Source organism: Myotis davidii, unplaced genomic scaffold (assembly GCF_000327345.1).
Source record: "Myotis davidii unplaced genomic scaffold, ASM32734v1 scaffold663, whole genome shotgun sequence".
NCBI classification, from domain to species: domain Eukaryota; kingdom Metazoa; phylum Chordata; class Mammalia; order Chiroptera; family Vespertilionidae; genus Myotis; species Myotis davidii.
This window is the reverse complement of record NW_006295816.1, coordinates 5,461,782-5,486,842: the sequence shown is the minus strand read 5'-3', so window position 1 is coordinate 5,486,842 and position 25,061 is coordinate 5,461,782. Positions and strand designations below refer to the sequence as shown.

At 51.6% G+C, this 25,061-nt stretch overlaps 1 protein-coding gene across 1 annotated transcript in view; it reads right to left on the bottom strand.

Annotated features, from left to right (window-relative positions):
• LOC102756700 (contactin-3) overlaps positions 1-25,061 on the bottom strand; it is an 84,542-nt gene that overhangs the window by 26,519 nt on the left and 32,962 nt on the right. The window contains exons 4-9 of the mRNA XM_006770638.2: positions 23,188-23,283; positions 5,453-5,656; positions 3,393-3,495; positions 2,552-2,736; positions 1,767-1,903; positions 408-537 (exon numbers count right to left, since the gene is read on the bottom strand). Of these exons, the coding sequence (XP_006770701.1) occupies positions 408-537; positions 1,767-1,903; positions 2,552-2,736; positions 3,393-3,495; positions 5,453-5,656; positions 23,188-23,283 (855 nt within the window). The remainder of the gene's footprint in view (positions 1-407; positions 538-1,766; positions 1,904-2,551; positions 2,737-3,392; positions 3,496-5,452; positions 5,657-23,187; positions 23,284-25,061) is intronic.

Here is a 25,061-nt window from a genome sequence, read left to right as displayed (position 1 = left end):
GGAGGAACAGGACTCAGGTTAAAAATACAGAAGCCACCAGGGCGTAGGCCTTGTTGAGAAACCCCGACCCACTCCCCGGGAAAACCGTACATGTTATCAGATGTGGGGATATAAAAATAAGTATTTCTGCCCGGCCGGCATGGCTCAGTGGTTGAACATTGACAGATTGACCAGGAGGTCACGGTTCGACTGCCGGTCAGGGCACGTGCCCGGGTTGAGGGCTTGATTTCCAGTGTGGGGTGTGCAGGAGGCAGCCGATCCATGATTCTCTCTCACCATGGATGTTTCGATCTCTCCCTCTCCCTTCCCCTCTGGAATCAAGAAAAATAAATTAAAAAAAAAAGTATTTCTGCTTCTGGCAAAGTGGGGGGTTTAGGGAAAATAACGAGAAGAGAAGGGGGCCTCACCCAGCACCCGGAGCTCGGCGCTGGAGTAGGCGAGGCCGTGCTTGTTCTCCGCCACGCACTGGAACATGCCCGCGTCCGCCACGCTCAGGTTCACAATGCTCAGGGCGCCGTTCTCCAGCTGGATCCGCTCCTGCGTGGACACCAAGACCTCCCCAAGGTCAGCGTGTCCACCCCACCGCTTCAGAGCAGTGGAACTTTTTTTTTTTTGGATAATCCTCCCCAAGGATATTTTTTCTGTTGATTTTTTATTTATTTATTTTCATTGTTCCCATTGGTTTTTAGAGAGAGTGGAAGGGAGGGGGAGAGACACACACAGAGAGAGAAATATCGACGTGAGAGAGACACATTGACTGGTTGCCTCCCACAGGTGCCCCGACTGGGCTGGGACTGAACCGACAACCCAGGTAACGTGCCCTTGACTGAAACTGAACCAGGGACCCTGCCGTCTGCAGGCCGACGCTCCATGAACGGAGCACACCCAGCCAGGGCTGACGACAACGTCTTCACAAGATCCTCCTTCGTGTCCTCAGGTGACCAGGCAACCTGCCTTGAAATCTAAACTCTTCTTCATTTGAAAATGTGGGAATGATTAGTGTGAGAGCCATGCACGGAAATACTAACAAGCATTTCAGTCCGAAAGGATATCCGTAAGTAACAAGGGAAGGTAGAATGTTGCCACCATTTAACTCTTCCTTAAGTATATCTGCAAGTAACAAAGAAAGAGGTAAAATGCTGCCACCACTTACTCTTCCAGAATGCTTTTAAAGTACATATATTGTTTATTGATTTCAGAAAGGAAGAGAAAGGGAGAGAGAGAGAGAGAGAGAGAGCGATTTTTAACATTAAAGACCCTTAAAAATGTCACAAGCTTTCCATCTCCTCAACTGCAAAGGTTTTCACCATTTTAAAAAAAATCATGTTGATTAAAGACATTATACATTCTGCGCATTAAAAAGTGTTCTGGGGCTTGGCCCGTGTGGCTCAGCAGTTGAGCATCAACCTATGAACCAGGGGGTCACGGCGTGATTCCCAATCAGGGCACATGTGGGTTGTGGGGGCTTGATCCCAGTGTGGGGCGTGCAGGAGGCAGCTAATCAATGATTCTCTCTCATCACTGATGTTTCTATCTCTCTCTCCCTTTCCCTTCCTCTCTGAAATCAATAAAAAAATATATTTCTTAAAAAGGCAAAGGGCAAAATGTGAGATTTATAAGCTACTTCTTAGTCTTTCCCCATGAAATGCAATGTGAGGTCACTCTCCTGGTAGTGATGGGGTTTCCACCTGCACCGCTCCTCACACAGGGACACAGGGACAGAGGGACAGAGGGACAGAGGGCGGATGCCCCGGGACGGGCCTCACCTCCAGCGCCAGGGCCTCCCCGTTCCTCAGCCACCGGTAGGAGGGCTTGGGCTTCCCGCCGGCCCGGCAATCCCAGCGCAGGCTCTCCTCCACCGCGGCCTCCACGTCGCCGATGAGCTGGACCCAGTGAGGCTTGGCTGCAAGGGAAGGAATGCGTCAACCCCCAGCCGAGGAAAGGATAAATACGCTCTCCACGGAAATGCCCACGGGCACAAGACAGAGCCACAGACGGACGTGAGCGCTGAGCCGGATGCTGTTTCATCCCCTCCGTCCCGACCCCACGGATTCATCAACGTTTCCATATTGAGGGGGAGGTGGCCACGGTCACTTCTAAGCCAAGGGCCAGGCCCAGGGGCCCCATCGGTACACAAATTTGGTTAATTTCTTCCCGCCCTCTCCCCTGCCCCCTTCCCTCTGAGATTCATCAGTCTGTTCCATGTTTCCATGCCTGTGTGTTGAGCATCTGCCCCCTGGTGATCAGTGCGCCTCATAGCTACCGGTCAAATGGTTGAATGGTCAGACGGTCGCTAAGCTTTTATATATAGAGATCATAGGAATCATTTCAAAATGCAGAGAAATGCATTTTAAAATGCCTCCAACTGCAGACTTCTATGTCTTTTCAACCCCTTTTATGATATTCATCCTGACTTCACAAAATGGAGATCAAGTTGAACCCTGGATTCTGCCATGGCCTCTCGCCCCGCCCACTTCAGAGTTTGGTAAGAGAGAAGTTCCCACTCCCACTGGCCCACGGGGACAGGGACACCGACCACGGGGACACCTACCGTAGTAAGTGAGACGCCCCCGGGCCACGTTTCTCCCTCGGGAATTCTCGGCGAGGCACTCGTAGGAGCCTGCGTCCTCCTGCTCGAAGCCGGGGATCTCCAGCACACCTCCGAACTTCCGCACGTTAATTTTCCTGGGGAAAGGCCGCCCGTCACTCCTCCTCCAAGTGATCCGGGGCACGGGGCTGCGAGGGAACGCGGCGCGTTAGCTGCTATCGTAAACTGAAGCCTGGAACAAGCACAGCTTTGGGTTGGATCCAGAAAAAGACAACGGGTTTCTGGCCTTGTCAATTACACACCTGGTGCCTAGTCCGACCTCTTCAGTTCCCAGGGCAATAACATACGTGCTGTGTTTTCCTGCGTGAACTCATGATTTGGGGTAAAAGGTCTAACCTACCCACTGCATGATGATAGGAACGAGGAAAAGAAACATAACACCAGTTCTTTACAAAGTCAGGCAGACGCCTTTGGACTCACAGTGGCTCTCAACCTTCCTAATGCCGTGGCCCCTTAATACAGTTCCTCATGTTGTGGTGAGCCCCAACCATCAAATTATTTTCGTTGCTACTTCATAACTGTAACTTTCCTACTGTTATGAATCGTCATGTAAATATCTGATATGCTATATGTGTTTTCCGATGGTCGCGACCCACAGGTTGAGAACCGCTGCTTCAGAGTTTCACAGCAAATGATACATGCACATTCCCTGTGCTTTATTTTTCTTTTGCTTCCAAATGAAAGAAAGAAAATAAGGCAAAGAAGAGTCCGTCATAAACCATGTGGATCCCGTACGGCACCTGCAGCTCAGCACATCGGAAGGAAGGCAGGCGACAGAACTTACTTCCCGAGGGCGAAGCATTCCAGCCTCACGGTGGACCCTTTCGCGGCTGGAAGAGTTTCTGGAAACTGAACTTCTATTTTCGGTTCATATTCGCCCATCACACCTGTAAAGCCACAATGCAGATCGCACGGTTTCACCGTTTCCTTGGGAACCGGCCCCTTTCCCTCCAAGACAGCGTTCTCTTCCTGCCTCTGGGACGAGCGTCTCCCAGGGATGGCAATGACTCACTTCCCGCCCATTAGCAGGTTCGGACGCCGAGCTGACTCGGGCCGCATGGGCTACATGAGTAAGCATCCTCGGATTCCCAGGTTCCTAAGCTACCGTGTACGGAACGGTTCTGAGAAAACCGCCATGGGTTTTCCTTGCAGAAAATGGGTGGCTTTGGTATCGTCTGCCCCATTAGGACATTCCCGGTCAAACTGAAATACACAAGGCGTCCTGACTTCTTGACATACCACGAAGAGCAAAAATTATGGGAGGAAAGTTACTTAGTGGTGCCCTGGTAGCTCAGACCGAGTTAGTAAGTGGATCCCTGCCAAAAGGAAACAGTAATGTAAAAACTGGGAAAGGACGTGAGCAATTATAACAGACTAGGAAGAGGGCTTGGGTAACTGTGGTCCTGGCACTGGGCTGCATCAGAGATGGTTTTGTGTACTAATAAGTGGGCGGTGTCTCAGGCTTACATATCTGCTTCCTCTGCAGCTCATGGGCTCCCTTGAAACAGCCATGGAGGAGATAATGAAACATTATTTCCCCAGCTTTACTGAGGTATGATTGACAAAGAAATACTGTTTCTCTTTGGGTTGCGTGGTAAATATCCTATATAATAAAAGGCTAATATGCAAATCAACTGAATGGCGGAATGACCGGTCGCTATGACCCGCACTGACCACCAGAAGGCAGACGCTCAATGCAGAAGCTGCCTCCTTGTGGTCAGTGCGCTCCCACAGGGGGAGCAGCACTCAGCCAGAAGCCCTGAGCCAGGCTCACAGCTGGCAAGCGTAGCAGCAGTGGCGGGAGCCTCTCCTGCCTCTGTGGCAGCACTAAGGATGTCCAAATGCCTGTTTGGTCCCACTGCCTGTCAGTCGGACATTCCCCAAGAGCTCCTGGACTGTGAGAGGGCATATATAGGTTGGGCTGAGGGACGCCCCCAAGTGCACAAATTTATGCGCCAGGCCTCTAGTGTTGTACACATTTAGACTTCTTCTAGTGTACAATGTGATGATTTAATATATGTACATCTTGTGAAATGATTATCTCAGTCAAGGTAGCACATAGAGACCCTCCCATGGATACCGCTTTTTTGTTATTTTTTGTGTGTGATGAGGGCACTTAACATCTGCTCTCTAAGCTAATTCCAAGGACACAACACAGTGCTGTGAGTTATCATCACCACGCTCCTGGTGGCAGACAAAATGACACATTATCAAAGGGTGGCTCAGGGGTTGAGCATGGACCTATGAGCCAGAAGGTCATGGTTTGATTCCTGGGCAGGGCATTGCCTGGTTGTGGGCTCGATCCCCAGTAGGGGGCGTGCAGGAGGCAGCCGACCAGTGCTTCTCTCTCATCATTGATGCTTCTATCTCTCCCTCTCTCTTCTTCTCTGAATCAATTAAAAAATATATTTTTTAAAAGGGTACAAACTTTCAGCTGTATGATGCATACATTTTGGGGACCTAATGTGCACGTTTTTCTTTTCTTATAGAGAACTTTTAGCTTGTAACAAAGTGCCTTAAGCTGGCGAGGGTGAGGACAGAGGACTTCGTGGGGAGCAGCACGGTCCCAGGCTAAGGGGCTCTGTGCCTGGTTTAACGGGGTCACCATCCAGAGTTAATCACTTTGGAACACCAGGCCCCTCGTTTTCATTCTGCAAATTCTGAAGGGGGCCCTGCGTGAGGACTGTGCGCAGAGACCCGTGGTTTATGGAGTCATTGTGGTCCCTGTGCTAGAAAACATTTCTTGTTCTGAAACAAATGCAACGGTAATTCTTCGAGATACACTTCTCACTCTCCCCGTGAGTTTTTGCTTGGATTCACCACATTTCCACCCGAGTTTCCTACCGTCGGCGCGCAGCATCAGCGGCGTCGGGGAGCCCAGCACCCTGGCGGCGGTCACCACGCTCGTCACCACGCACGTGTAGTTCCCGACGTCGGACGGCTCCACCTTGGCTACATAGAGGTGGCCTGTCTCCTGAGAGATGAACCTCCGGCCATCCTCCTCAACAAAGGAAGGGTATTCATTGAAGATCCACGCATACGATAGTTCTAAGAGAAGTTTTGGGGAGAAAAACATTCTATTATCAAGGAAAGTTTCCATGTTAAGAATGTACAAGCCACCTTTTCTACACAGAGTGTTTCTGGGGCAGGTCACGAAGAGAGGCCGCTACGGGACCCCTGGGCGTCCACTCTGGGCTGAGATGGAGGACCCCTCTTTAGCATTCTTTCCTTTGTTGTTGTTGTTGTTAATCCTCACCTGAGGATATTTTTTCCATTGATATTTAGGGAGAGTAGAATGGAGGGAGGGACGGCGAGGGAGGGAGAGACAGAAAAGAGAGAATCATTGATGTGAGAGAGACACATGGATCGATTACCTCCTGCATGCTCCCCGCCCAGGGCCAAGGACTGAATCACAACTCAGTGACACCTCAGCGTACCTCCTGCGCACCCCTGCCCTTGAAGGGGGATCGAGCCCGGAGCCTTTGGTGTGCGGACCGATGCTCTTCGCCGTGGGTCACACCTGCTAGGGCTGATCAGCATTCTTTTTTGAATTTTTTATTGATTTTAGAGAAAGAGTAAGGGAGAAGGATAGAGAAACATCAATGAGAGAGAGAAACATGGATTGGCTGCCTCCTGCACGGCCCCTACTGGGGATCAAGCCCACAGCCTAGGCATGTGCCCTGACTCAGAATGGAACCATGACCTCCCGGTGCATGAGGCGAAGCTCAATCCACTGAGCCACACGGCCGGGCCAGATCAGCGTTCCGGTGGCACCAGGTACCAGTGTCAATGTCACTGCCTTTCCAGACATCCCCCACCCCCCTCAGGTCTCTCTGCTTCAGTCTGGACCCTTTGTGTGTCCATCCAACCCATTCATGCTCTCTCCTTGTCACCAATCCCATCATGGCCTTTCCCGGCCTAGAACGCTCCGCCCTCTGCAGTGGCCCCAGGAGTAATGCAAAAACACTTGAGTCTGAGACCCCAACTGGTGCAGTCCCACTCAGAGCCTGGGCGTCACAGGAGCCTGAGCTGGTGACATCCTCTCCTTGGTCTGCCCCCTGCTCCCTCCCTTTCCACACCCACCCCGTTCTGCTGTGGACACTTCCCCGTGGTTTTCAAAGCTCCGTGCCAGAGTGAGGAGTCACCGGCTCTGGTCCTACTCAGGGTGACTAGACACCCGCGTCCCCTAAAAAAGGTGTCAGTTGGCATGGGATCACCTATTTCCTGGTCTGTCCTCCCCCCGCCCGGTAACAAGTGATGTCAGTTCTTCTCCTGCCTGCCTCACTCCCAGCCAATCAGCACAATGAATCATCCAAACACATGTAGCAGTCCTCAATACACATGTATCGAGCTAATGAATAATACATTTATGCTACTACCTCCCTCCTACCGTTAAATCTGAGTGTTTTCTTAAACATCAGGGTCCAAAGAAATGACTTTCTCCTGGATTATCAGATCCCTTCTTTGGTGGCTCTATTTTCTCTGAGGATTTTATTAACCTCATTGCAGCGGTTCATTATGCTAATGCTTCTCCAAAAGAAAATATATGGGTCACCACAGACCCATATAGTCCTGACAAAATGTCTGTAACCAAGATACATTTAATGGACAGTAAGTCCAAACATGTCCCGGAGCCCTGGAGGCCCCAGTGAAGGGCCCTTCCATTCAGTGGAGGGGCCAGCAGGTCCGACCACCAGGGACAGTGGGACCGCGTGGACGGGCAGGCCACAGCTGCTGCGGCTCCAGGGGCAGGAGAGGGGACAGTTTCCCGGGGGAGGAACAGGTGTTGAAGGACAGGAGGACAGTAGAGACCTGCTGTGTGTGTAAACCCAGCGCCTCCCCTTGGGCCTGGAGGCAACGTCCTTTTCCATGACCTCCCTTCACAGAACTGTCTGTGATGCCAACTTCCACCGACGATCCCCTCACCTCCACCCAGGGTCCGAGGTTCCTGGTACCTGCCCCCCGGACACGCCCCAACAGGTGAGCATCCCAGAGTCAAACAGCACAAGCCTATTGAGAGCCCCACCACAGAGAAGGGGAAATGTCCCATTTAGGGAACCCCCTCCCGGCAGCTAATTGACGGGGCAGGAGCCCAGCACCCTCATCAATGAAACAAGGGAGAGAGGGAGATGCACTCACGCCCCCGAGGCCTGCCCTGCTGCAGGGATGGCCCGCAGGATGCGTGAACACACAGGCCCTCTCCCCGACGGAAAGCATTAGAAAGCCACGTGATTTACTGCATTCTGATACAGTAACACACACCCGCTGCCAGTCCCTCAGACGAATAAAAACCTGCCTTAGCGGTGAACGTCGGTTGTATTCCACCCAATAAAATATACGTCAAGTCATCAGGAGACTTTTCCATGTAATTTTGTGTCTGATGATAAATACAATGCTACGCTAAAAACGATAATTTTATATCCTCAGACAAGCTAAACTTTACAAAACCTCTTGTGTAAATCACAAACGTTATGCAAAAGCCACCTGGCCCCTGGGCTTCCTGGTAACAACGCTACATGCATCTCAGGGACATGAGACATTTTTTATTAGAGAACAAAGGGTTTTACCCTCCAAGCCACACATTTACAAAGTGAATTGCTGGACGTGGGCTTCTACAGAGCAATGCATGATGGGTACCATCCTTCCCGCGGCCACAGTCCCCCCCTGGTCACTTATGCACGAGGCCGGTCACTTAACACGAAATATGACACCGGAGCGTTTGCCTGGAGATCCATAGACACAAATACCACTGACACTTAATGGGGGCACCTCACCTCCGTCATAAATTCCATTGCGAGGGAGATGTAACCCTTTGGGTGGGCCATTTCTAGAGGAAATTCTGTCGGAAGAAAATGGCAGTTGGGCAAAACTGTCCAGGCAACTTGGGCATTGGCTGTGGAGCCATTTGGGGGAAGGTGCACTCCTTTGAAAGAAGGTGCATTTAAAGGGTGTGGCGGCTCCCCGGGGCGCGTTCGGGCTGCTGTTACTGGTTTACAGGATTGGGAAGAGCGCTTGGCTCTGAGGCTCACAGAGGATGCCGCATGGGGGAGGGTCAGGGACACAGGACATATTAAAAACCTACAACAATGCCGCAAGCTGGAAATCATTTACTTTTTTTTTTAATCCTCACACAATGAGCCGCATGGGGGAGGGTCAGGGACACAGGACATAAAAAACCTACAACAGGTTGGTGGCGGGGGAGAGAGAAACATTGATGCGTTAGAGACACATTTAGTGGTTGCCTCCTACCTGCTCGTGAGAATATTTTTTTCCATTGATTTTTAGAGACTGGAAAGGTTGGGGAGGGGAGAGAGGAACATTGATGCGTTGGAGACACATTGATTGGTTGCCTCCTACTTTCGCCCCAAAGAGGAAAACGAAAATGTTTTAAATAAGAAAAAGGATGAGTGCCCTTGACCAGGAATCGAACCTGAGACCCTTTGGCCGATGCTCTAACCACTGAACAAAACCGGCCAGGGCAAAATCATTTACGTTTGAAGAGTAAATGATCAATGGTTAGGACTTCGAGGTCTGTACCTCACAGCAGAGACACCTGTGTACACGTCTAACGCATGCCTGTGTGGTCTTACAGGAGCTGCGTGGTAGGTGTTATTTGGGCAACATCCCCGCACATAGTAGGTTTCCTGGTTGAGCCTCAAGGAAACCTACTGTGAGTCCATATTCACGGGTCCGACCACCGAGGGTTCCAAGAGCAGAACCAGGAAAGAGACGTTTTCTTCCTCCTTTCGCACTCGAGGCCGATTCTAACTCCACTGCCTGGGCCCTAAACTGAACGTGGTGAACACACACCCGCTCTCCTGTGGCTGGTGCGCTGCCGGGAGGTGGTGACACCCACTACAGGCCCACGAAGCCTGAAGGATAGCCCTGACCTTGTCAGAAAGCCTGTGTGAAGGTACTGTCCCACGGACCAGGCACAGGAGTGACGTCCTATCTCACCTCCATATATTTTATTGATTTTATACAGAGAGAGTTATAAACATCGATGAGAGAGAAGCATCGGATCAGCTGCCTCCCGCACACACACCCACCCCCCCCCCCCCCCGGCACACTGCACCCCTGGTGCCCAGGACAGCCGTCCTTCCACGCCTGCCATGTGGAACCCAGGGCTTCCTGTGGCATCTCTGCTTGTCCGCACGCTCCTACTTTTTATTTCCAACTTTTCCTTTATTCTCTTTTAAAATGTAACATTTTTAAATTTTCTAATGTTGACTGTGTTACAGATATCTCCCATTTTCCTTTACACTCTCCCCCCCGCCCCCGGCCCCAGGTCTTCACCACCCCGTTGCCCGTGTCCATGGGCCCTGCCTATAAGTCTGTACGTTCTGTGGTTTCTCTCTTCTCGTCCCCCATCCCCACATCCAGGCATGTCCGTCTGCTCCACGCCTCCCTGCTTCGGGTCTTATTTTGTTGGTCAGTTCCTTTTGGGCACTAGGTGCCGCCGTAAGTGAGATCATGTGACATCCGTCCTCCTCAGATTGGCTTGTCTCACTGGGCATCACTTTTCCTCTTTGTGAGGAACCTCCCGCAGACACGGGTGGGGTGTGGCCCTGCAGTCCGGCCGTGCCCTCTGCCAGGGGCACCTTCCTCAGCTGAGACGGAACAATGTAACGCTCACGCCTTCGGTGCCAGTAACTGACGTTTCCTTTCTACCCGCGGCCCAGGAGGAGATAAAGAACCCTGCGGCCTCTGGAGCGCTAATTACAGCTGATGATCATCTGACTGACCCGCCCTGCTATTACGATGATGTGCAGAACTTACCTGCTTGCAAAATGGAAATTTCCTTCAGCACCGGCTCCACGGGGAGCCCACACCGAATGGGCCCAGAGGGGGTGCTTTCGGGTTATAATTCCCACATCATCACTCAGTGAATTATCCACGGCTTCCTGGGGCTGCAAAGGCCACAAATAACTCACAGGTGGGACCGTGGGCCCTGACCTACCCGGGATAATGAAGGGCTGGCGGACACGGCACCCCGCCCTGTCCCTTCCTCACTGGGTCTCACTTCTTTTATGAAAATTAAACCTTGTTCTTGAAGGAATATCCTGGGGGCTGGATGTGTCTCTCTTTGCCATGTGGGCGATTTTTTTTTTTTAAAAGGAGAATAAACTGTCCATTTTTACTGGTAAATAGAAATGAGGTTTTCAGTAGAAGACGAAGTCACCTGACAAATCAGAGGTGTGTTCTTATTGGGGACAGTAAATGAGCCCCAGAAAGCCATGGAAATTAAAGTTCTTCTCTCTCTTTCTCTCTCTCGCTCACACATACACACACACACACACACACAGGACAAGCACCCCTGGTCACCATTAGCTTATCAAACTGTTCATCAAAACAGTTAGACAGCCTGGCCGGTGTGGCTCAGTGGTTGAGCGTCGACCTGTGAACCAGGAGGTTGCAGTTCGATTCCCGGTCTGGGCACATGCCCAGTTTTTGGGCTCCATCCCAGTGGGGGGCGTGCAGGAGGCAGCGGATCAACGATTCTCTCTTATCATGGATGTTTCTCTCTCTCTCCCTCTCCCTTCCTCTCTCTGAAATCAGTAAAAATATATTTAAAATAAAGTTGTAAGAGCACCGGCTCCTTTTATTTGTATTTTTGGCTCCGAATGTCTTTACCTGATTCGACACAAAGCGGCACAAAGCGCCCAGCTGCTCCCTGCTCGGATGGTTCCAACGGAGCAGCTCTGAGGAGAGACAGGCCCGGACAGAAGGCGCAGCATCCGCACCGGGGCCTCTTCCGCAGGCGGCGGATGGCAGCGCTCCTTCCAGGGGGTGGGCAGGTGACGGGAGTTAGAGGCGCATCCGGGTCGCCGATCGATCACAGTCAAGGCTGCATTTACCCAAATCTAATCCGTCCCCCTTGTTGTCCGAGGCCCTGGGAGCTACGGAAACCGCTCGTATCTGTTTTATGCCCTATGTTCTCTCCACAGCACGCCTTCTGGGGACGCGTGAGCGCGCTTCTCTCTTTCCCCCTTGTCGCTGATGAACTCCATCCCTGACCTGCGGCTGCTGTTCCCGCTCCTGCGGGGATGCGTCCCTCGGAGCCCTTGGCCAGTGCATAAGAGCACCGGCTCCTTTTATTTGTATTTTTGGCTCCGAATGTCTTTACCTGATTCGACACAAAGCGGCACAAAGCGCCCAGCTGCTCCCTGCTCGGATGGTTCCAACGGAGCAGCTCTGAGGAGAGACAGGCCCGGACAGAAGGCGCAGCATCCGCACCGGGGCCTCTTCCGCAGGCGGCGGATGGCAGCGCTCCTTCCAGGGGGTGGGCAGGTGACGGGAGTTAGAGGCGCATCCGGGTCGCCGATCGATCACAGTCAAGGCTGCATTTACCCAAATCTAATCCGTCCCCCGTGATGCCACCGACCCCTCTCCAGCTGCGGGGAGGGGACGGCACCTCTTCAGCGCCTTCCATTTATCCTCCCCAACATCCTGCCTTTCCGTTTTCCAGATAAATTCCCATTCAACCAGCTGTCCGCTGGGCACTCTGCTCACGGCGACTCTTGTCCCTGAACGTTACCCGGGTGACAGAAAGACCTCCTCTTCCCTATCCTTCCATCCTCCCTTTCTCCCTGCGGCTCGGACGCCAGCACCCCTGCTCAGGTAGGAATAACACGTCTCATCGCCCCTCTCAGGGAAAGATGGTCACGATCCAGTCGGAGCCTTTGTTTCGGCACCAATACCTCACAGGAAGCAACAGACGGTCAGGAGCTCGGTCTTCGCAATAAGGACTCAGTCACCAGCCTTCCCGTGGTGCCTGCAGCGGAACCTGCTGGCTCCACATTTCCGTTCTGCCCCTGGGTGTGAAATACGGAGGGAAGCTTCTCTCCTGCTTCACACGGAGAAACAGCAGGGATCGTGTGGAACGGAGACTCGGGGCGTGGAGAACACCATTCAAGGACACGCGGCGCTGGACCAGCTCTCGCTGAGGGAAGCCAGCAGGAGTGAGCCTGGGGTCCCCCCAGCATGGAGAGGAGTCTGCGTTTCAGACACGGGACCTCAGGTGAGGACCTGACGTGGGTCCTAGTCTCGGTTCCTGCCTTTTGTAGCCACTGAAAAATCTCTGCTCTCAGAGGAACAAAGCTGTGGCACAGCTACACCAGGGACTACCACGCAGCTGCAGAAAAGACAGGACTCTTACCATTTGCAACGGCCTGGAGGGACCTGGAGAGCATCATGCTCAGTGAAATGAGCCAGTCAGAGAAAGACAAGTATCACATGATCTCACTCATGTGTGGGATCCAACGAACAAAATAAACTGACGAACAAAACAGATCCAGAGACACAGAAGCATCGAACAGACTGATGACTCTCAGAGGGAAGGTGGGAGTGAGTGGGTGGGTGGGAAGAGATCAAACCAAGAACGTGTGTGCACGGATGCATCAGCCATAGACACAGACAATGGGGTGGTGAAGGCCTGGGGTGGGGGCGGGGGCGGGCTAGAAGGAGTCTATGGGGGGAGAGAGGGGGACACCTGTAAGACTTTCAAAAACAAAGATTTAACAAATAAATACATACATCTCTGCTCTCAACTTCTATGAAAACTGAGTCTGTCCCATAGGATTTCCCTGGTTGCTCATTGGTAGTTGCAAAATAGCCACCGGATGTAAAACACAGCACAGAGAACGTAGCCAATAATGCTGCCATCACCATGGATGGGGTAGGAGTATGGTTGTCAGCCAGTATGCTGTACACCTGACACTAACACAAAATAATACTGAATGTCAACGCTAACTGACAAAAAAACCAAACACACAAAAAAACATGCAATACAAACCATAGCCCTTGAATAATTTGAGATTTTCCTGTATTATTTTAAAACAAAGGTTCATAGACAATAGCCTCACAATCCAGTAACATTCAATTTTATGGAAAACTTTCCCTAAAGAAGCTATAAAGTTCATCCTAATAATTATATTTAACAAGCATGTCCTGATAAGTTGTATTCTCAGGGCAGCTAAAGTAGTCTTTGAATACACAACGGATTCTCCCCATTTTTCTTTTCTTTTAAAAAAATATATTTTATTGACTTTTTTACAGAGAGGAAGGGAGAGGAATAGAGAGAGAGCCAGAAACATCAATGAGAGAGAAACATCGATCAGTTGCCTCCTGCACACTCCCTACTGGGGATGTGCCCACAACCAAGGTACATGCGCTTGACCGGAATCAAAGCTGGGACCTTTCAGTCCGCAGGCCGATGCTCTATCCACTGAGCCAAACTGATTAGGGCCCCATTCTTCTTCACAGGGACCCTCACACAGCTGCCCACAGGACGGAAAACGACTGGTCTCGCAGCCTCCCCAGGAAGGAAGCCCTGGGGTGCGGGGGTGTCCCTGTGGCAGGACGTCTGATAGAATCGGTGGGGTCAGATTTGACGATCATTTTAGTCTCAAGTTTTTTCAAAGTTTTGGTTTGATTATTGAAGCTAATTCGAGCTGGTTTCCACATTGGAGACCAATACGTGAACTCTTGGTGACTGTCCCGCACAATTGATTAATTTTTCGGCTCAGACTCGCAATGCCAACACCCAGCTTCAGCCGACTCCACGTACAAGTTACTGACAGCACCAATTAAGGTGTTTATCACGGGACTTTAATTATTAAAATTATTGACCCTTACCTCTCAATCGTGCATATTGGAGGAGATATTTATGGACACGCTTTATGGGATTCCACTGGCTTTGATATTTGTGAAGAGACTAAATTAAATTAAATCACCCTGATATTGGCACTGGATGAAAAGGTTAGATTAATTTGGGAATTATGTTAGCACACTGCTCAATACAGTAAGCTTTCTAGTCACAAGAGAGAAAACAGATCTCCCCCCTTTTCAGAGGAAGCCTATGTCTGGCTTCTACACAATCTATACGGTGTCCTCCCAAAATGTGTACACACTCCAACAGTTGACAACTCACTTCATTTTCACTCCTTTTCAGGTTTAACTGATGTGACATAATGGGTGAAGCCAGACCAAGCTCTGAACAAAGAACATGCACCCTAAAGTGCCATGGGACTTGTTTATGGGAAAGACATAAAAGGTAGAGTTTACGGTACAAAGCCAGCAACAGTGGACGAAAGGAAGGCGCACAGATACCGCACGAAGTGGTTCTTGACGTTTGCGATCCATTGCTTCCCATGACCAGCTGGGCCTGGGCCCGAACGGGCATCCGTGTGAAAACAGGCGGTGACATAAAACATGTTTCTGTAGATTCTTTTACATTTTGAAAATGACCTGCACGTTAGTAAACACCGACTTTATAACCATGCAAAGTGTGCACCCACTTGGGGGGACACCCTGCATGGAAACCCACCTTATAAAACATGACCCAGAGAAACACTCGCACGAGGGCGGGACGGGACGTAGGCCTGTGCTTCTGCTGGGCTCCACGGAGCAGCATGGTCATGAGAAGAGCATCTGGTAACAGTAACCACAGCCCCCGCGACAGGGGCAGGAAAGGCTGTTACTGAAGGAGAACCCGCTCTGTGCAGGCCTGTCTGTCCCTGCACACGGATGTCCCCTCCAGTCCTCACACCATCCTGAGCTCAGAGGAGTCACCCCGTTTTACTGGCAGGATTCCCGAGGCCACAGGCTGCCTGGGAGCTCACACCTGCACACCTGCATTCTCCTCACTCACTCGGCCCCCCTGTGCCGCCCTCGCCTACCCCTCATTCCCAGCTCTGCCCCAAGTCCCAGGGACGAAAGAGAATACCAGGGAGGAAGCCCGATGCTTCCCGACATAAACAAGGGGCTCCTGCAAGAGGCAATAAAGGCTCTGGGAACAGCAGGGGGCAGCTGGGAGGGGACCCCCCTTTGTTCAGAGCTCGGCCTCAGTGTGAATGGCACAGGGCGCTCCAGGCCACCACCTTCCCAAGGGACGGAGCTGTTCGGAACAAACCGGCGTCCCTGAGCCCAGCACTGACTCCGGGCTCTCCCAGCGGCTCCGGGCCCGACCTGGGTGGGAGCGAGGCCCCGGTGCCAGCTTCTGTTCCCGGATTTGACTGAAACAGAAGAAAAATGTTAAACTGCCCCAACAGCCGGCGTTTCCTGCTTCATCTCTCGGCCCACTCTGACCTTTGGAAACAAGAAAAGGCTGTTTCATGTCAGAGTAATTGGTTCGCGCTCACATTCCAGTCTCCATGTGGATGCTCTTTCTTCCTCGAGGTCCAGGACGCTCAAGCCATGCGGGGTGGGGTGTGGGGGTGTGGGGGGAAACAGGCAAAAGCAGACTCAGCCCCTGGGGAAGCTTCAGCGAGCAAAGCCCAGGCCTCAGCCAGGCCCCTCCTGGGGGCAGGACCCCCCACGGGCTCTGCAAGCGTCCCCCACCCAGGGAGCAGACACTCCCACTGCGAATCCCACCAGGAGGAGGCTGGCAGTGAGGCTGCAACCAAGTGAGACCTCAGTGCTCAGACACCAGAGAGGGTTGGGGTGCCGGTTACCACACGGGCCGGTGAGGCGGCGGGGATCACAGAGGCGGCTCTGAACGTGTTTCCCCTCCAGGTCCTAGTCTCTCCACTACCACCCACTTGCCAAGCCCTGGCCGTGACTTACTGGAGTCGTGTCTCAGCAGAGGAACCGGGCACGGAACGGCCTGGAATAGGACTGAGGGGGGTTAATAACTTGGGTGGGCAGCCCCATAAAACAGGACCTTTGGGATTTGGGCCGACTTCGGCCGCCCACTGCTGAGTGCTTCCTGGGGGTGGGGGTGGGGCGGAGGGGCGATGCCGTCTCAGGTTACAGAAGACAGGAAGCCCCAAGCCATGGAAGGAAGGAGGGATGGGTGCTCGGAGGGTGGGCCTCCCGTGGGCAGTAAGTGTCCGCTGTGGGCTGTGGGCTGGGAGGCAGAGAGTCCCGCTCAGCACCGGGACCGAGCGGCCTCCCTGAGCCAGCACTCACTCTGAGCTCCGGTGTTCCCATCTGTGAAATGGGAGAATAATGCTTCCCGGGGCGGCAGCAAGGATGAAAGAAGCCAGATGTCTCCATGGCACAGAGTTAAGTGCTCAGTGAACGTCCGCGGTTATTATAGTTTACAGCATTCTGCATTCTCCTACTTAGGTTCTTAAGTATGATGCGGTCCCTAAACCGTCAGAACATCATAAAAGTACAACCTGTAAAAACTCCAGGAACAAAATGTGAAAGGTCACTATGTTACCCGGTGAGTCATGGTAAGGGGCACATCCGCTTACCCCTCGGCTCCTAAGAGTCTCTATTATTGTACCCCCTCCCCCCAACCCCTAGACTCTGAGCAGCAGGAAGGCGACCATGGTGTCCCGTTATTTCTCTACCCTGGGAGCCCAGCTCAGCATGGGGAGGAAACAGAAGCCTGGTGAGTTCCATGGCCCAGAGACACTGGGGGAATCTCAGAAAGTCACGCTGCCCGGCCGCATCACGGGAACAAAAAGGTTCCCGTGTTAGAAACTGGCACCTGGGCCTTCACGTGGTTAAAAGACTTCGGAATGGAGTGTCTAATTAAAAGGTGTCAGGAGATTTTATACCAAGAAAAGATTCTCCGAATTAACGTCAGGCTCGCCTCCCCTCCTTCAAAGGCCCCATTACTCCTCCTTTTAACTTCCCGCTTGTTAGTCTCCAAACAGGAGGTGTTCCATTGAGCAGATGGGACCCTGGCGTTCAGAGCCGTGGGGGCCCATCCCGCTGGGGTGGCGCGGGAGCCGGCTGTCTCTGCTGCTCTTTCAATTAGAATCCACGGCCTCATAATTAACACGTTTCCCTCGCCTGCGAAATCTCCTCTTTGTAGAGCTCCAGGGTGGAAACTTCTCTTTGAGAGAGACTTATTTTGGAAAGTTTTATAAGAAACTGTGATCGCAGGCCACTGTGACAATCATTGCACCAGTGTGGGCTTGAAAGTGTAATTGTGAGCAGTAATTCCTGTGCCCTGGCCGGTGTGGCTCAGTGGGTTGATGTGTCGTCCCAGGAACCAAAAGCTGGCGGGTTCAATGCCTGGTCAGGACACACGCCCAGGTGGCAGGTTAGATCCCCGATTGGGGCGTGTGCAGGAGGCAACAAATCAATGTTTCTCTTTCTCCTCCCTCTCCCTCAATTCAAGAAAAATTCCCTGTAGCCATGGCAACACAACACGCTCCTCCCAGATGTCTACTCTCAAGGAATTAGAGACTATGTGAAAGTCCCGATGCCCACACACACCCTCTCAGGGGCCTTCGGGAAGGATAAAGTAGCGGCTCTGTGTCCCCAGCATCACAAGCAGTGCTGGTGGGGACCAGGGGTTGCACAGGTGTGTGCGGACCCTTCGGCTCCTGGCAACCTTTCCTAAGACCCCAGCAATAACAATAATGATGGCGTTTGCGGGGTTGACTTGCACTCCCAGGGAAACTGCAACCCAGCATTAATAATCGTGTAAGTGTGGGGACCCGTGTTTAATTTCAGCTACAAGGTCAAAGCAAAGAAGGGTTCTCTGTCCCTTAGATTTCCAAATAAGAACACACCCATGCTGGATGTGTGCAGCCACTCATGCAGAAAAGGGTGTGTGCAGTTTAGGTAGCAAGAGCAATTTTTGTTTTGTTTTGCATTGATTTTCAGAGTGGAAAGGAGGGGGATTGGGGAGAGAGGGAGGGAAGAAAGGAGAGAGAGAGAGAGAGAGAGAGAGAGAGAGAGAGAGAGAGAGAGAGAAACATGGATATGAGAGAGACCATGGACTGGTTTCCTCCCGTACGTGCCCCAACAGTGGACCAGAGATGGAACCTGCAACCCAGGTATGTGCCCTTGACCAGGAATCGAACCCCAAACCCTTCAGTGCACAGGCCGACACTCTAACCACTGAGCCACGACGGGCAGGGCTGGAAAGAGCAATTTGGTGCAGGATATTGTGATTTGAATGCTGAAGATATATGTCATATTTCCAAGTGTGAAGTCCCAATGTCGCAGTGATCAATTTTCCCCAAATAATATGCAAATATCCGATAATTCCCATCTCGATTTCAATTTTTTTTTTTGAGTGTAATGGTGCTGATGTGCTTTTAGAAGAATGAAGTATTATATTTGAAAGATAATTGTTTTTTCTTTTAGGGCAAAATAAGTTGTATGAATCAGAAACTTGCCCTACACATTATTAAAGTATTATGGAATTAAAATAGGTATAGCATTTAAATGATAATGAGCTTTCAAAACAAACACCTTCTTTTTCTGTGTGCAATTTTCTTCACGGAGGCTGTTTTCTCCTTAGCAAGTCTGTAATTTTGCCAAAAGGGAAAGAAGCTCCGTGGACTCAAGTGCAGGCACAAGGAGAATAAATAGCTAAAATGTAACAGCTCCAGGATCGCACGTTGCTGGTAATTATTCTGCTACTGCCGGAGAAAGAAAGCAATAAAGGAAAGATACAGAGGAGAGTTTCAGGGCGAGCTTGTACTTATTAATTCTTTTCGGGCCTAAAATGACAACCCCACTCTGTTTGCAGCACTGGATCTTGTAGAGAAGGAAGTAAAAGACAAACGGAGTCCCGTTCTAAGGAGCAGTTCTCCGGCCGGTGACAGTGGATTCGACTTCACGTTTCAGTATGAAGCTGGAACTTGTGCTGTGTCTCCAGGTAACGCACAGGCTAACGCGAAGAGGAGCTTGAGAGAAGTGAAGATCCAGGGGACACGTGGACGGGCTCAGCTCGTTTCATCGGGCTTCGTGGACACCGAGTCTTTTACAAACTGAAGGTCAGGGGTGACCCCGCGTCAGCTCGTCCATCGGCACTGTCTTCCTGACAGCGGTTGCTGGCTGCGTGTCCATCTCACTGTGGCAACTCTTGCAACATTGCAGACACTTTCACGATTCTCCCATGTGTTATGGTGATCTGTGGTCTTTGACGTTACTATTGTGATTATTTTGGGGTGCCACATGTGCCCATACAATGTGACGAACGTATTGTTTTGCATCCCCCCAAAACCTTCTTAAAAAGGAAGTTTGGAATGTCCTGGGAAATAAATATGGCAGAACATCACACAACTTTGCATCCATTCCAAGGTCCCCCAGGTTATGCAGGTATAACACCTTGTTGGCATTTAAAGGGACCATGTTCCGCCCCGGCTTGCATAGGGAAGTGTATCAGAGGCGATGTGCACACAGTAGGTCCTCCACGGTGGCTGGTGGTTGTAAGCAACAAGCACATCTCTGGTGAAACTTCCGGTGACCGTATGTCCCACTGAGCCAGAATGGGCCCCCAAATCATCGGCTTCCTGCTGCCGGCTTACCCCCCGGGGAGGAGGCCGAAGGTCGCCCATGAGCAGAACAGACCTGCTCGGCCGGGGAGGCAGCAACCGCGAGCCAGTGCTCTTCAGAGGAAACAGCTCCCCACTGGCCTCTCGACTCCTGTTCTATAAATCCCTGGGTTTAACACCGGAATATGCCGGGCGCACTTTTGAAAACCTGATCTGAGGAGAGCTTAAGGAAAGGAAAGCGAAACTCCACAGAACGCGCTTTCAGCCTTTCATAAAATGTTCGCGCGGCGTAGGTCTCACCTGGGATTACCTCCCTGCCAGGTAACAGTGTGGAACTGGGAGGCAGGAACAGGGTGCCTGCAGGGGGAGGTGCGTTGGGAAGAGGGATGTGTCCTCGGAGGGGCAGGGAATGAGGCCTGCCGCTGGCGTGCAGTATGAACTTCTCTCGACGCCTCTCCATCCTGCAGATGCTGGGGTAGGTCTCGCACATGCTCCCCACGGCGACCTCTGTAAGTGACCTCCATGTGGGATCGGTGGGCAGCTCTGTGGGGGGATCCGGAGCTCCCTGCTCTGGAGGCTTGTGCACCCCTGGTTCCAGGGCTTTTCACAGAACCACCTCCCCTCTGTCTTCCCGCAAAGCCGCCTCCCGGCTCAGGAGGCCCTGGCTAGGCCGGTGCTTGAGAAGTGAGATGGGGATGCCGCCAGGACCGGGACAGAGCGCGATCGTCCACATGTGATCCACTCTACCACGCCCGCACTTCCATGGGCAAAGCTTCCCAGGTCCTTTTGCCGACAGACTACGCAGGCTTAGAAGAGGCTCCCGTGCCTCAGGGTTCGAGGACTCTGTGCTAGGGTGCCGCAGGTGTGTCCCTTATCAGAGTCCTAATCTCGCAGTTGCTAGTTGTCCCAATTCCTGTTAAATTGGTTCAAGAAATCTGTCTCTGACCACGTGCAAGACCTGGAAATGGACAAACTTAACAAAAACATGCAGGATGCCCTGGTACCCAGAACAGAAGTTCCTAAGAGAACTTTCAGGAGCCGAAATGCCACAGAAAATAACTACCACTCAGCCACGTGGAAAAGCTGCTGAGTGTCCCCCAAACAACGTAGGAAACCACACCGAACAGCGTGTAAGGCCTACACCAACGCTCACAGGGAGTACAGAAATGACATGAGGAGTTCTCGGCGGGCGCCGCTGCCGCAAAACCAACGCTGCACGTGATTTTCCCTTTTTGCCATTTTTTTGGGTCAAATAAAAACTCTCTTCAGATGTCTTCCCATTAGCGCCAACAGGTACCCACTGAACTAGGTCTCTTGTCAACGCAAACTGGCGCCACGTGGACTTCTGAGAAGTGGGGAACGGCATCTCGGAACATTCATTTTTGTTCAAGTGCCTCGCACTTTGCACGATGCCTGTTTTGGCTGCACAAGACGACGCTATGGCGAATGCCACCCTGTCACACCAGGGCCTCTGAGGACAACTCATGCTGATAAATGTGTAAAACCACCAGGATGAGGAGCCCTCCAGGAGCCCGGAATTTTCCGTTCTGATTGTGCTGCAGGTGGGGGGAGGGGGGGCTTGGGTGAGGGATTGTAGGAGGAGGCCAGGTGGCTCCCGCTCTGGGAAGGGAGAGGGGCTCAGGGGCAGACAGAGTCCCAGCAGGTTGTGTAAACCTCAAATGGACGTGGACAATAGTGTGGTGACTGCGGGGATGGAGGGGGATGGGCGGTGGTGGAAGAGGGGATAGAGGAGATAAAGAGTGATGGGAAACATAAAATAAAAATGTTAAAAATTCTTTAAATATTAAAAAATAAATTAAAAACTAAGTACAAGACTGGGCTGCAAGATGTACAACACTTCCGAATAAAAGCTGTTGCCAAAAGCATTGAGATAATGTGAGGAAACGAGGAAAAAAAAAATCCTTGAATCTCCAGATCTGCACCAACATTTACATTAAGGACAAAGGGTTTAGGGTGGACACTGGGGGATCAGTTCCATGTTTCTGCTGAGTTTCTGCGTTTACCCAGGAGGACACGGGGCTCCTGCCTGGGAACTGGATGGTGGGCAACATCCCGCCCTCCCACACCGACCTCTTTCCAGCTAAGACAGAATTCGGTCTAAGAAAAGGACAGAATGTGCACTTACGTATAACAGAAGCTCACACACCAGACCCCGCGACGGTTTTTCTGTTTAGTGGACAGATTTATCCGGACTTTGGGGCCATAACAATCTGCTACACAAGGTGAAGATGCAGAGAAGGCTGCGAGTGGAGGATGCGCGGTTACCCAGGGAGAGCACGGAACGTGACCTTGGAAACTGTTTCCACAGGGACTGAGGTGCTCCCTCCAAACACGGCAGCCTCCAGAGCCCTAATTAGTGGCTCTAATTAGTCTAGTTTGGAACCACGTCCTTCTGAATCGAACACAAGTGCATTTTTGAAGGCTGTAAGCCGTACCTTTAACTCTCTCTGGGCCTGTGTTCCCTCAGATTGAGTGACTCAGGCTCTAGAAAAAATGAGCATCCACGGAACGCCCTTGAAGAGACGCCCAGCTGTGGCCCGCGGGCCGAAGGTACCTCAAGCCCCGTACCGTTGACCCACACTGTTCAATCATTTTGGGAAAATGTGCCAACCTACAGTTTCCAGCTTTCTTGAAAAACCCACAGATCCGCTTTCTCATGGCAATGACCAGCCAGACCCGAGCACCGTGGGAACCCTCTGGGAGGAGACAAGCCGCTGCTGTGTGGCTTTGCACAAGTCACTCACCTGCTCTGAACCCCTGCCTGCCGACGCAGAATGCCAGCCGTATCCTGTCCTGGGTGCTGTGAGCCAAAACCCCGCGTCTGACTGAAAACCAGCACCTACTACGTCATGATGGGGCAACCTGTCCCAGCAAACCCACCTCTCCATGTCCTGGGGACACTGGGCCCTGGGGACGGAATTCCTTCTACGTTTCTATGTCCTGCACACACAGTTCAGTGATGTCACTAGAAGCACTGGGGGGTGGGGGTTGGCACGGTCAACAAACACCGACTCAAACACATTTCCATCAAGTTTATCAGCGAAGCTCTCAGCATCTCCTCAACTCAGTACTAAGACGAGGTAAGTGAAGGGCCATCTTTACTAACACAGACATGAAGCGTCTCCCACACATCAGCAGGCATTGGATGAGTCAACCAATGAATGAATAAAACGCTGGATGGATAAATAAAGAAAAAAGGCCTGGCCGGTGTGGCTCAGTGGTTGAGCGTCCTGCGAGGTCACGGTTCGGTGCCTGGCCAGGGCACATGCCGGGTTGCGGCTCATGTGTGGATGCGGTAACGGCACACAGGCGGCGGGCCCTGCCCAGAAAGGGACCCGATAAAGAGCAAAAGCGGGTGCGTCTTACCTCCAGAGTGAGGCGGGGGGCCGCACAGCAGGACCACGCCCTGGCCTTCGCGCACCGACACCGCGCTTCGCATTCTGGTTTTAAAGTTTTCCAGATCTGATTTGAAAACAAAACAAAACAAAAAAACAGCACTTCAGAAAGAACGAAATCAAAATGTCCGCGCAGTGAGCTCCTTTCTTTCGTAGGGTGACATTTAAAACCAATACCGGCCCGCTAATCATGTTTCTATAACCCTGTCAGACATAGCAGGGCTGCCCCAAAGGGCAAACGGAGCAGGTGTGAGCATTAAATCACCGGGAAAGGGGACCCAAAGGAGGAAACGAAACATCTGCAAGCAAGTATCTACATGGCCTGGTCCCCACACCGGTCACAGCGATTCACCAAATCACAACCACCTTTAGCTTCTCCTGGCAACGAGCCAACTCTTCATACATTTTCCTGCTAAGATGTGTCATCATCAGGAGCACAAATGAATGTCATTCCACCTGTGACTGGTGGTGCTATTTATACACAGCGTTGAAAATATTCCACTCGTGGTTACGAGTCCTCTCGGCCCCACGTCTTGGAGAATTCTGTGGGAGTGATTCACGGGCAGCGACCGAGTCGGGGGAGTTCACAGGAGAGCAGTGAATTACCTCGCACAGTCCCCTTGACTGGCAGCTCTGAAAAAAACAGAAGCTGTCTTTATTATCGCCCAAGGAATGTTCTTCCGGCGGGTCATGAAGCCATCGAGGCAAATGCTATTTTGATCGCCTTAGTGGGTTATTTTTAAAACATTTAATTTCCTCCAAGAACAATCAGGACAGCAAATCCCGACTCACGCCCTCCAGCTTAAACTGCACCGAGAAAATCCTACTGGTTTTATTTTGAGCAAAGCTGAGGCCTATGGGGGGAAAGGAAGAAAAATAATTTACCCCTTCGTGAAAGTCTCACTAAAAAAGAGGTGACTTCTACGGACACAGTCGATGGTGTCAGATTCCATCTCCAGGTGACTGCACTGTTGATTTGTGGGAAAACACATCCGTTTCATGGCTCCTGACGGTAGATGCAGACCGTCCACGCGGCGACTAGGCAAAGGAGGCAGTGTGTGTATTTGAGGGGGTAACTGAGAAAATTTCAACTTTGCCTTGAAAAATGTAAAAGGCAAAATAATTATCTTTAAATTGGTGAAACTACAAACTGTATACTAGTACACGTTGGCTGTTCTATGCACTTTAAATCTGTGCATCAGCCCTGGCCCGTGAATCTCAGTGGTTAGAGCACTGGCCCGGGCACCAAAAGGTTGTGGGTTCGATTCCCAGTCAAGGGCATGTACCTGGGTTGCAGTTTGCTCCCCAGCCCCAGTCAGGGGGCATGCGGGAGGCAACCGGTAGATGTGTCTCTCTCACCGCAATGTTTTTCTCTCTCTCTTTCCCGCCCTTCCACTCTCTTGAAAGCAATGGAAGAAATATCCTCAGGTGAGGGTTAATAAAAAAGTAATCGGTGCATCCGAGGGAAATGAGAGAAGTGCTTCATTTCATTATCCCTGAACGAGTCTTACATTGCTGGTTACAAGCACGGGCAAAGCAAATCAGCGAAGCTCACATATACGTGGCTATGAAAGGAGCCAGAATGCGTTCTGGACTTACTGTAACCAGAGGTCCCCTGCAAAAGTGATACGATAAGTGAGCACTACGTCCCCTTAAATGTGTGAGTAAAGTGCAATATTATCACAGCGCAAGGCTCCTGAAATGCAGCTCAGTTAGCAGTGCCAAACTGCACCCTCCGACGGGTCCAGGCTAAGCCGGGGTAAGGGAGGGGGTCGGGATAGGGGGCGGCATACCAGGATAAGCTCACACGTGGACAATAACCAAATGGTGCCTTTCTGACCACCC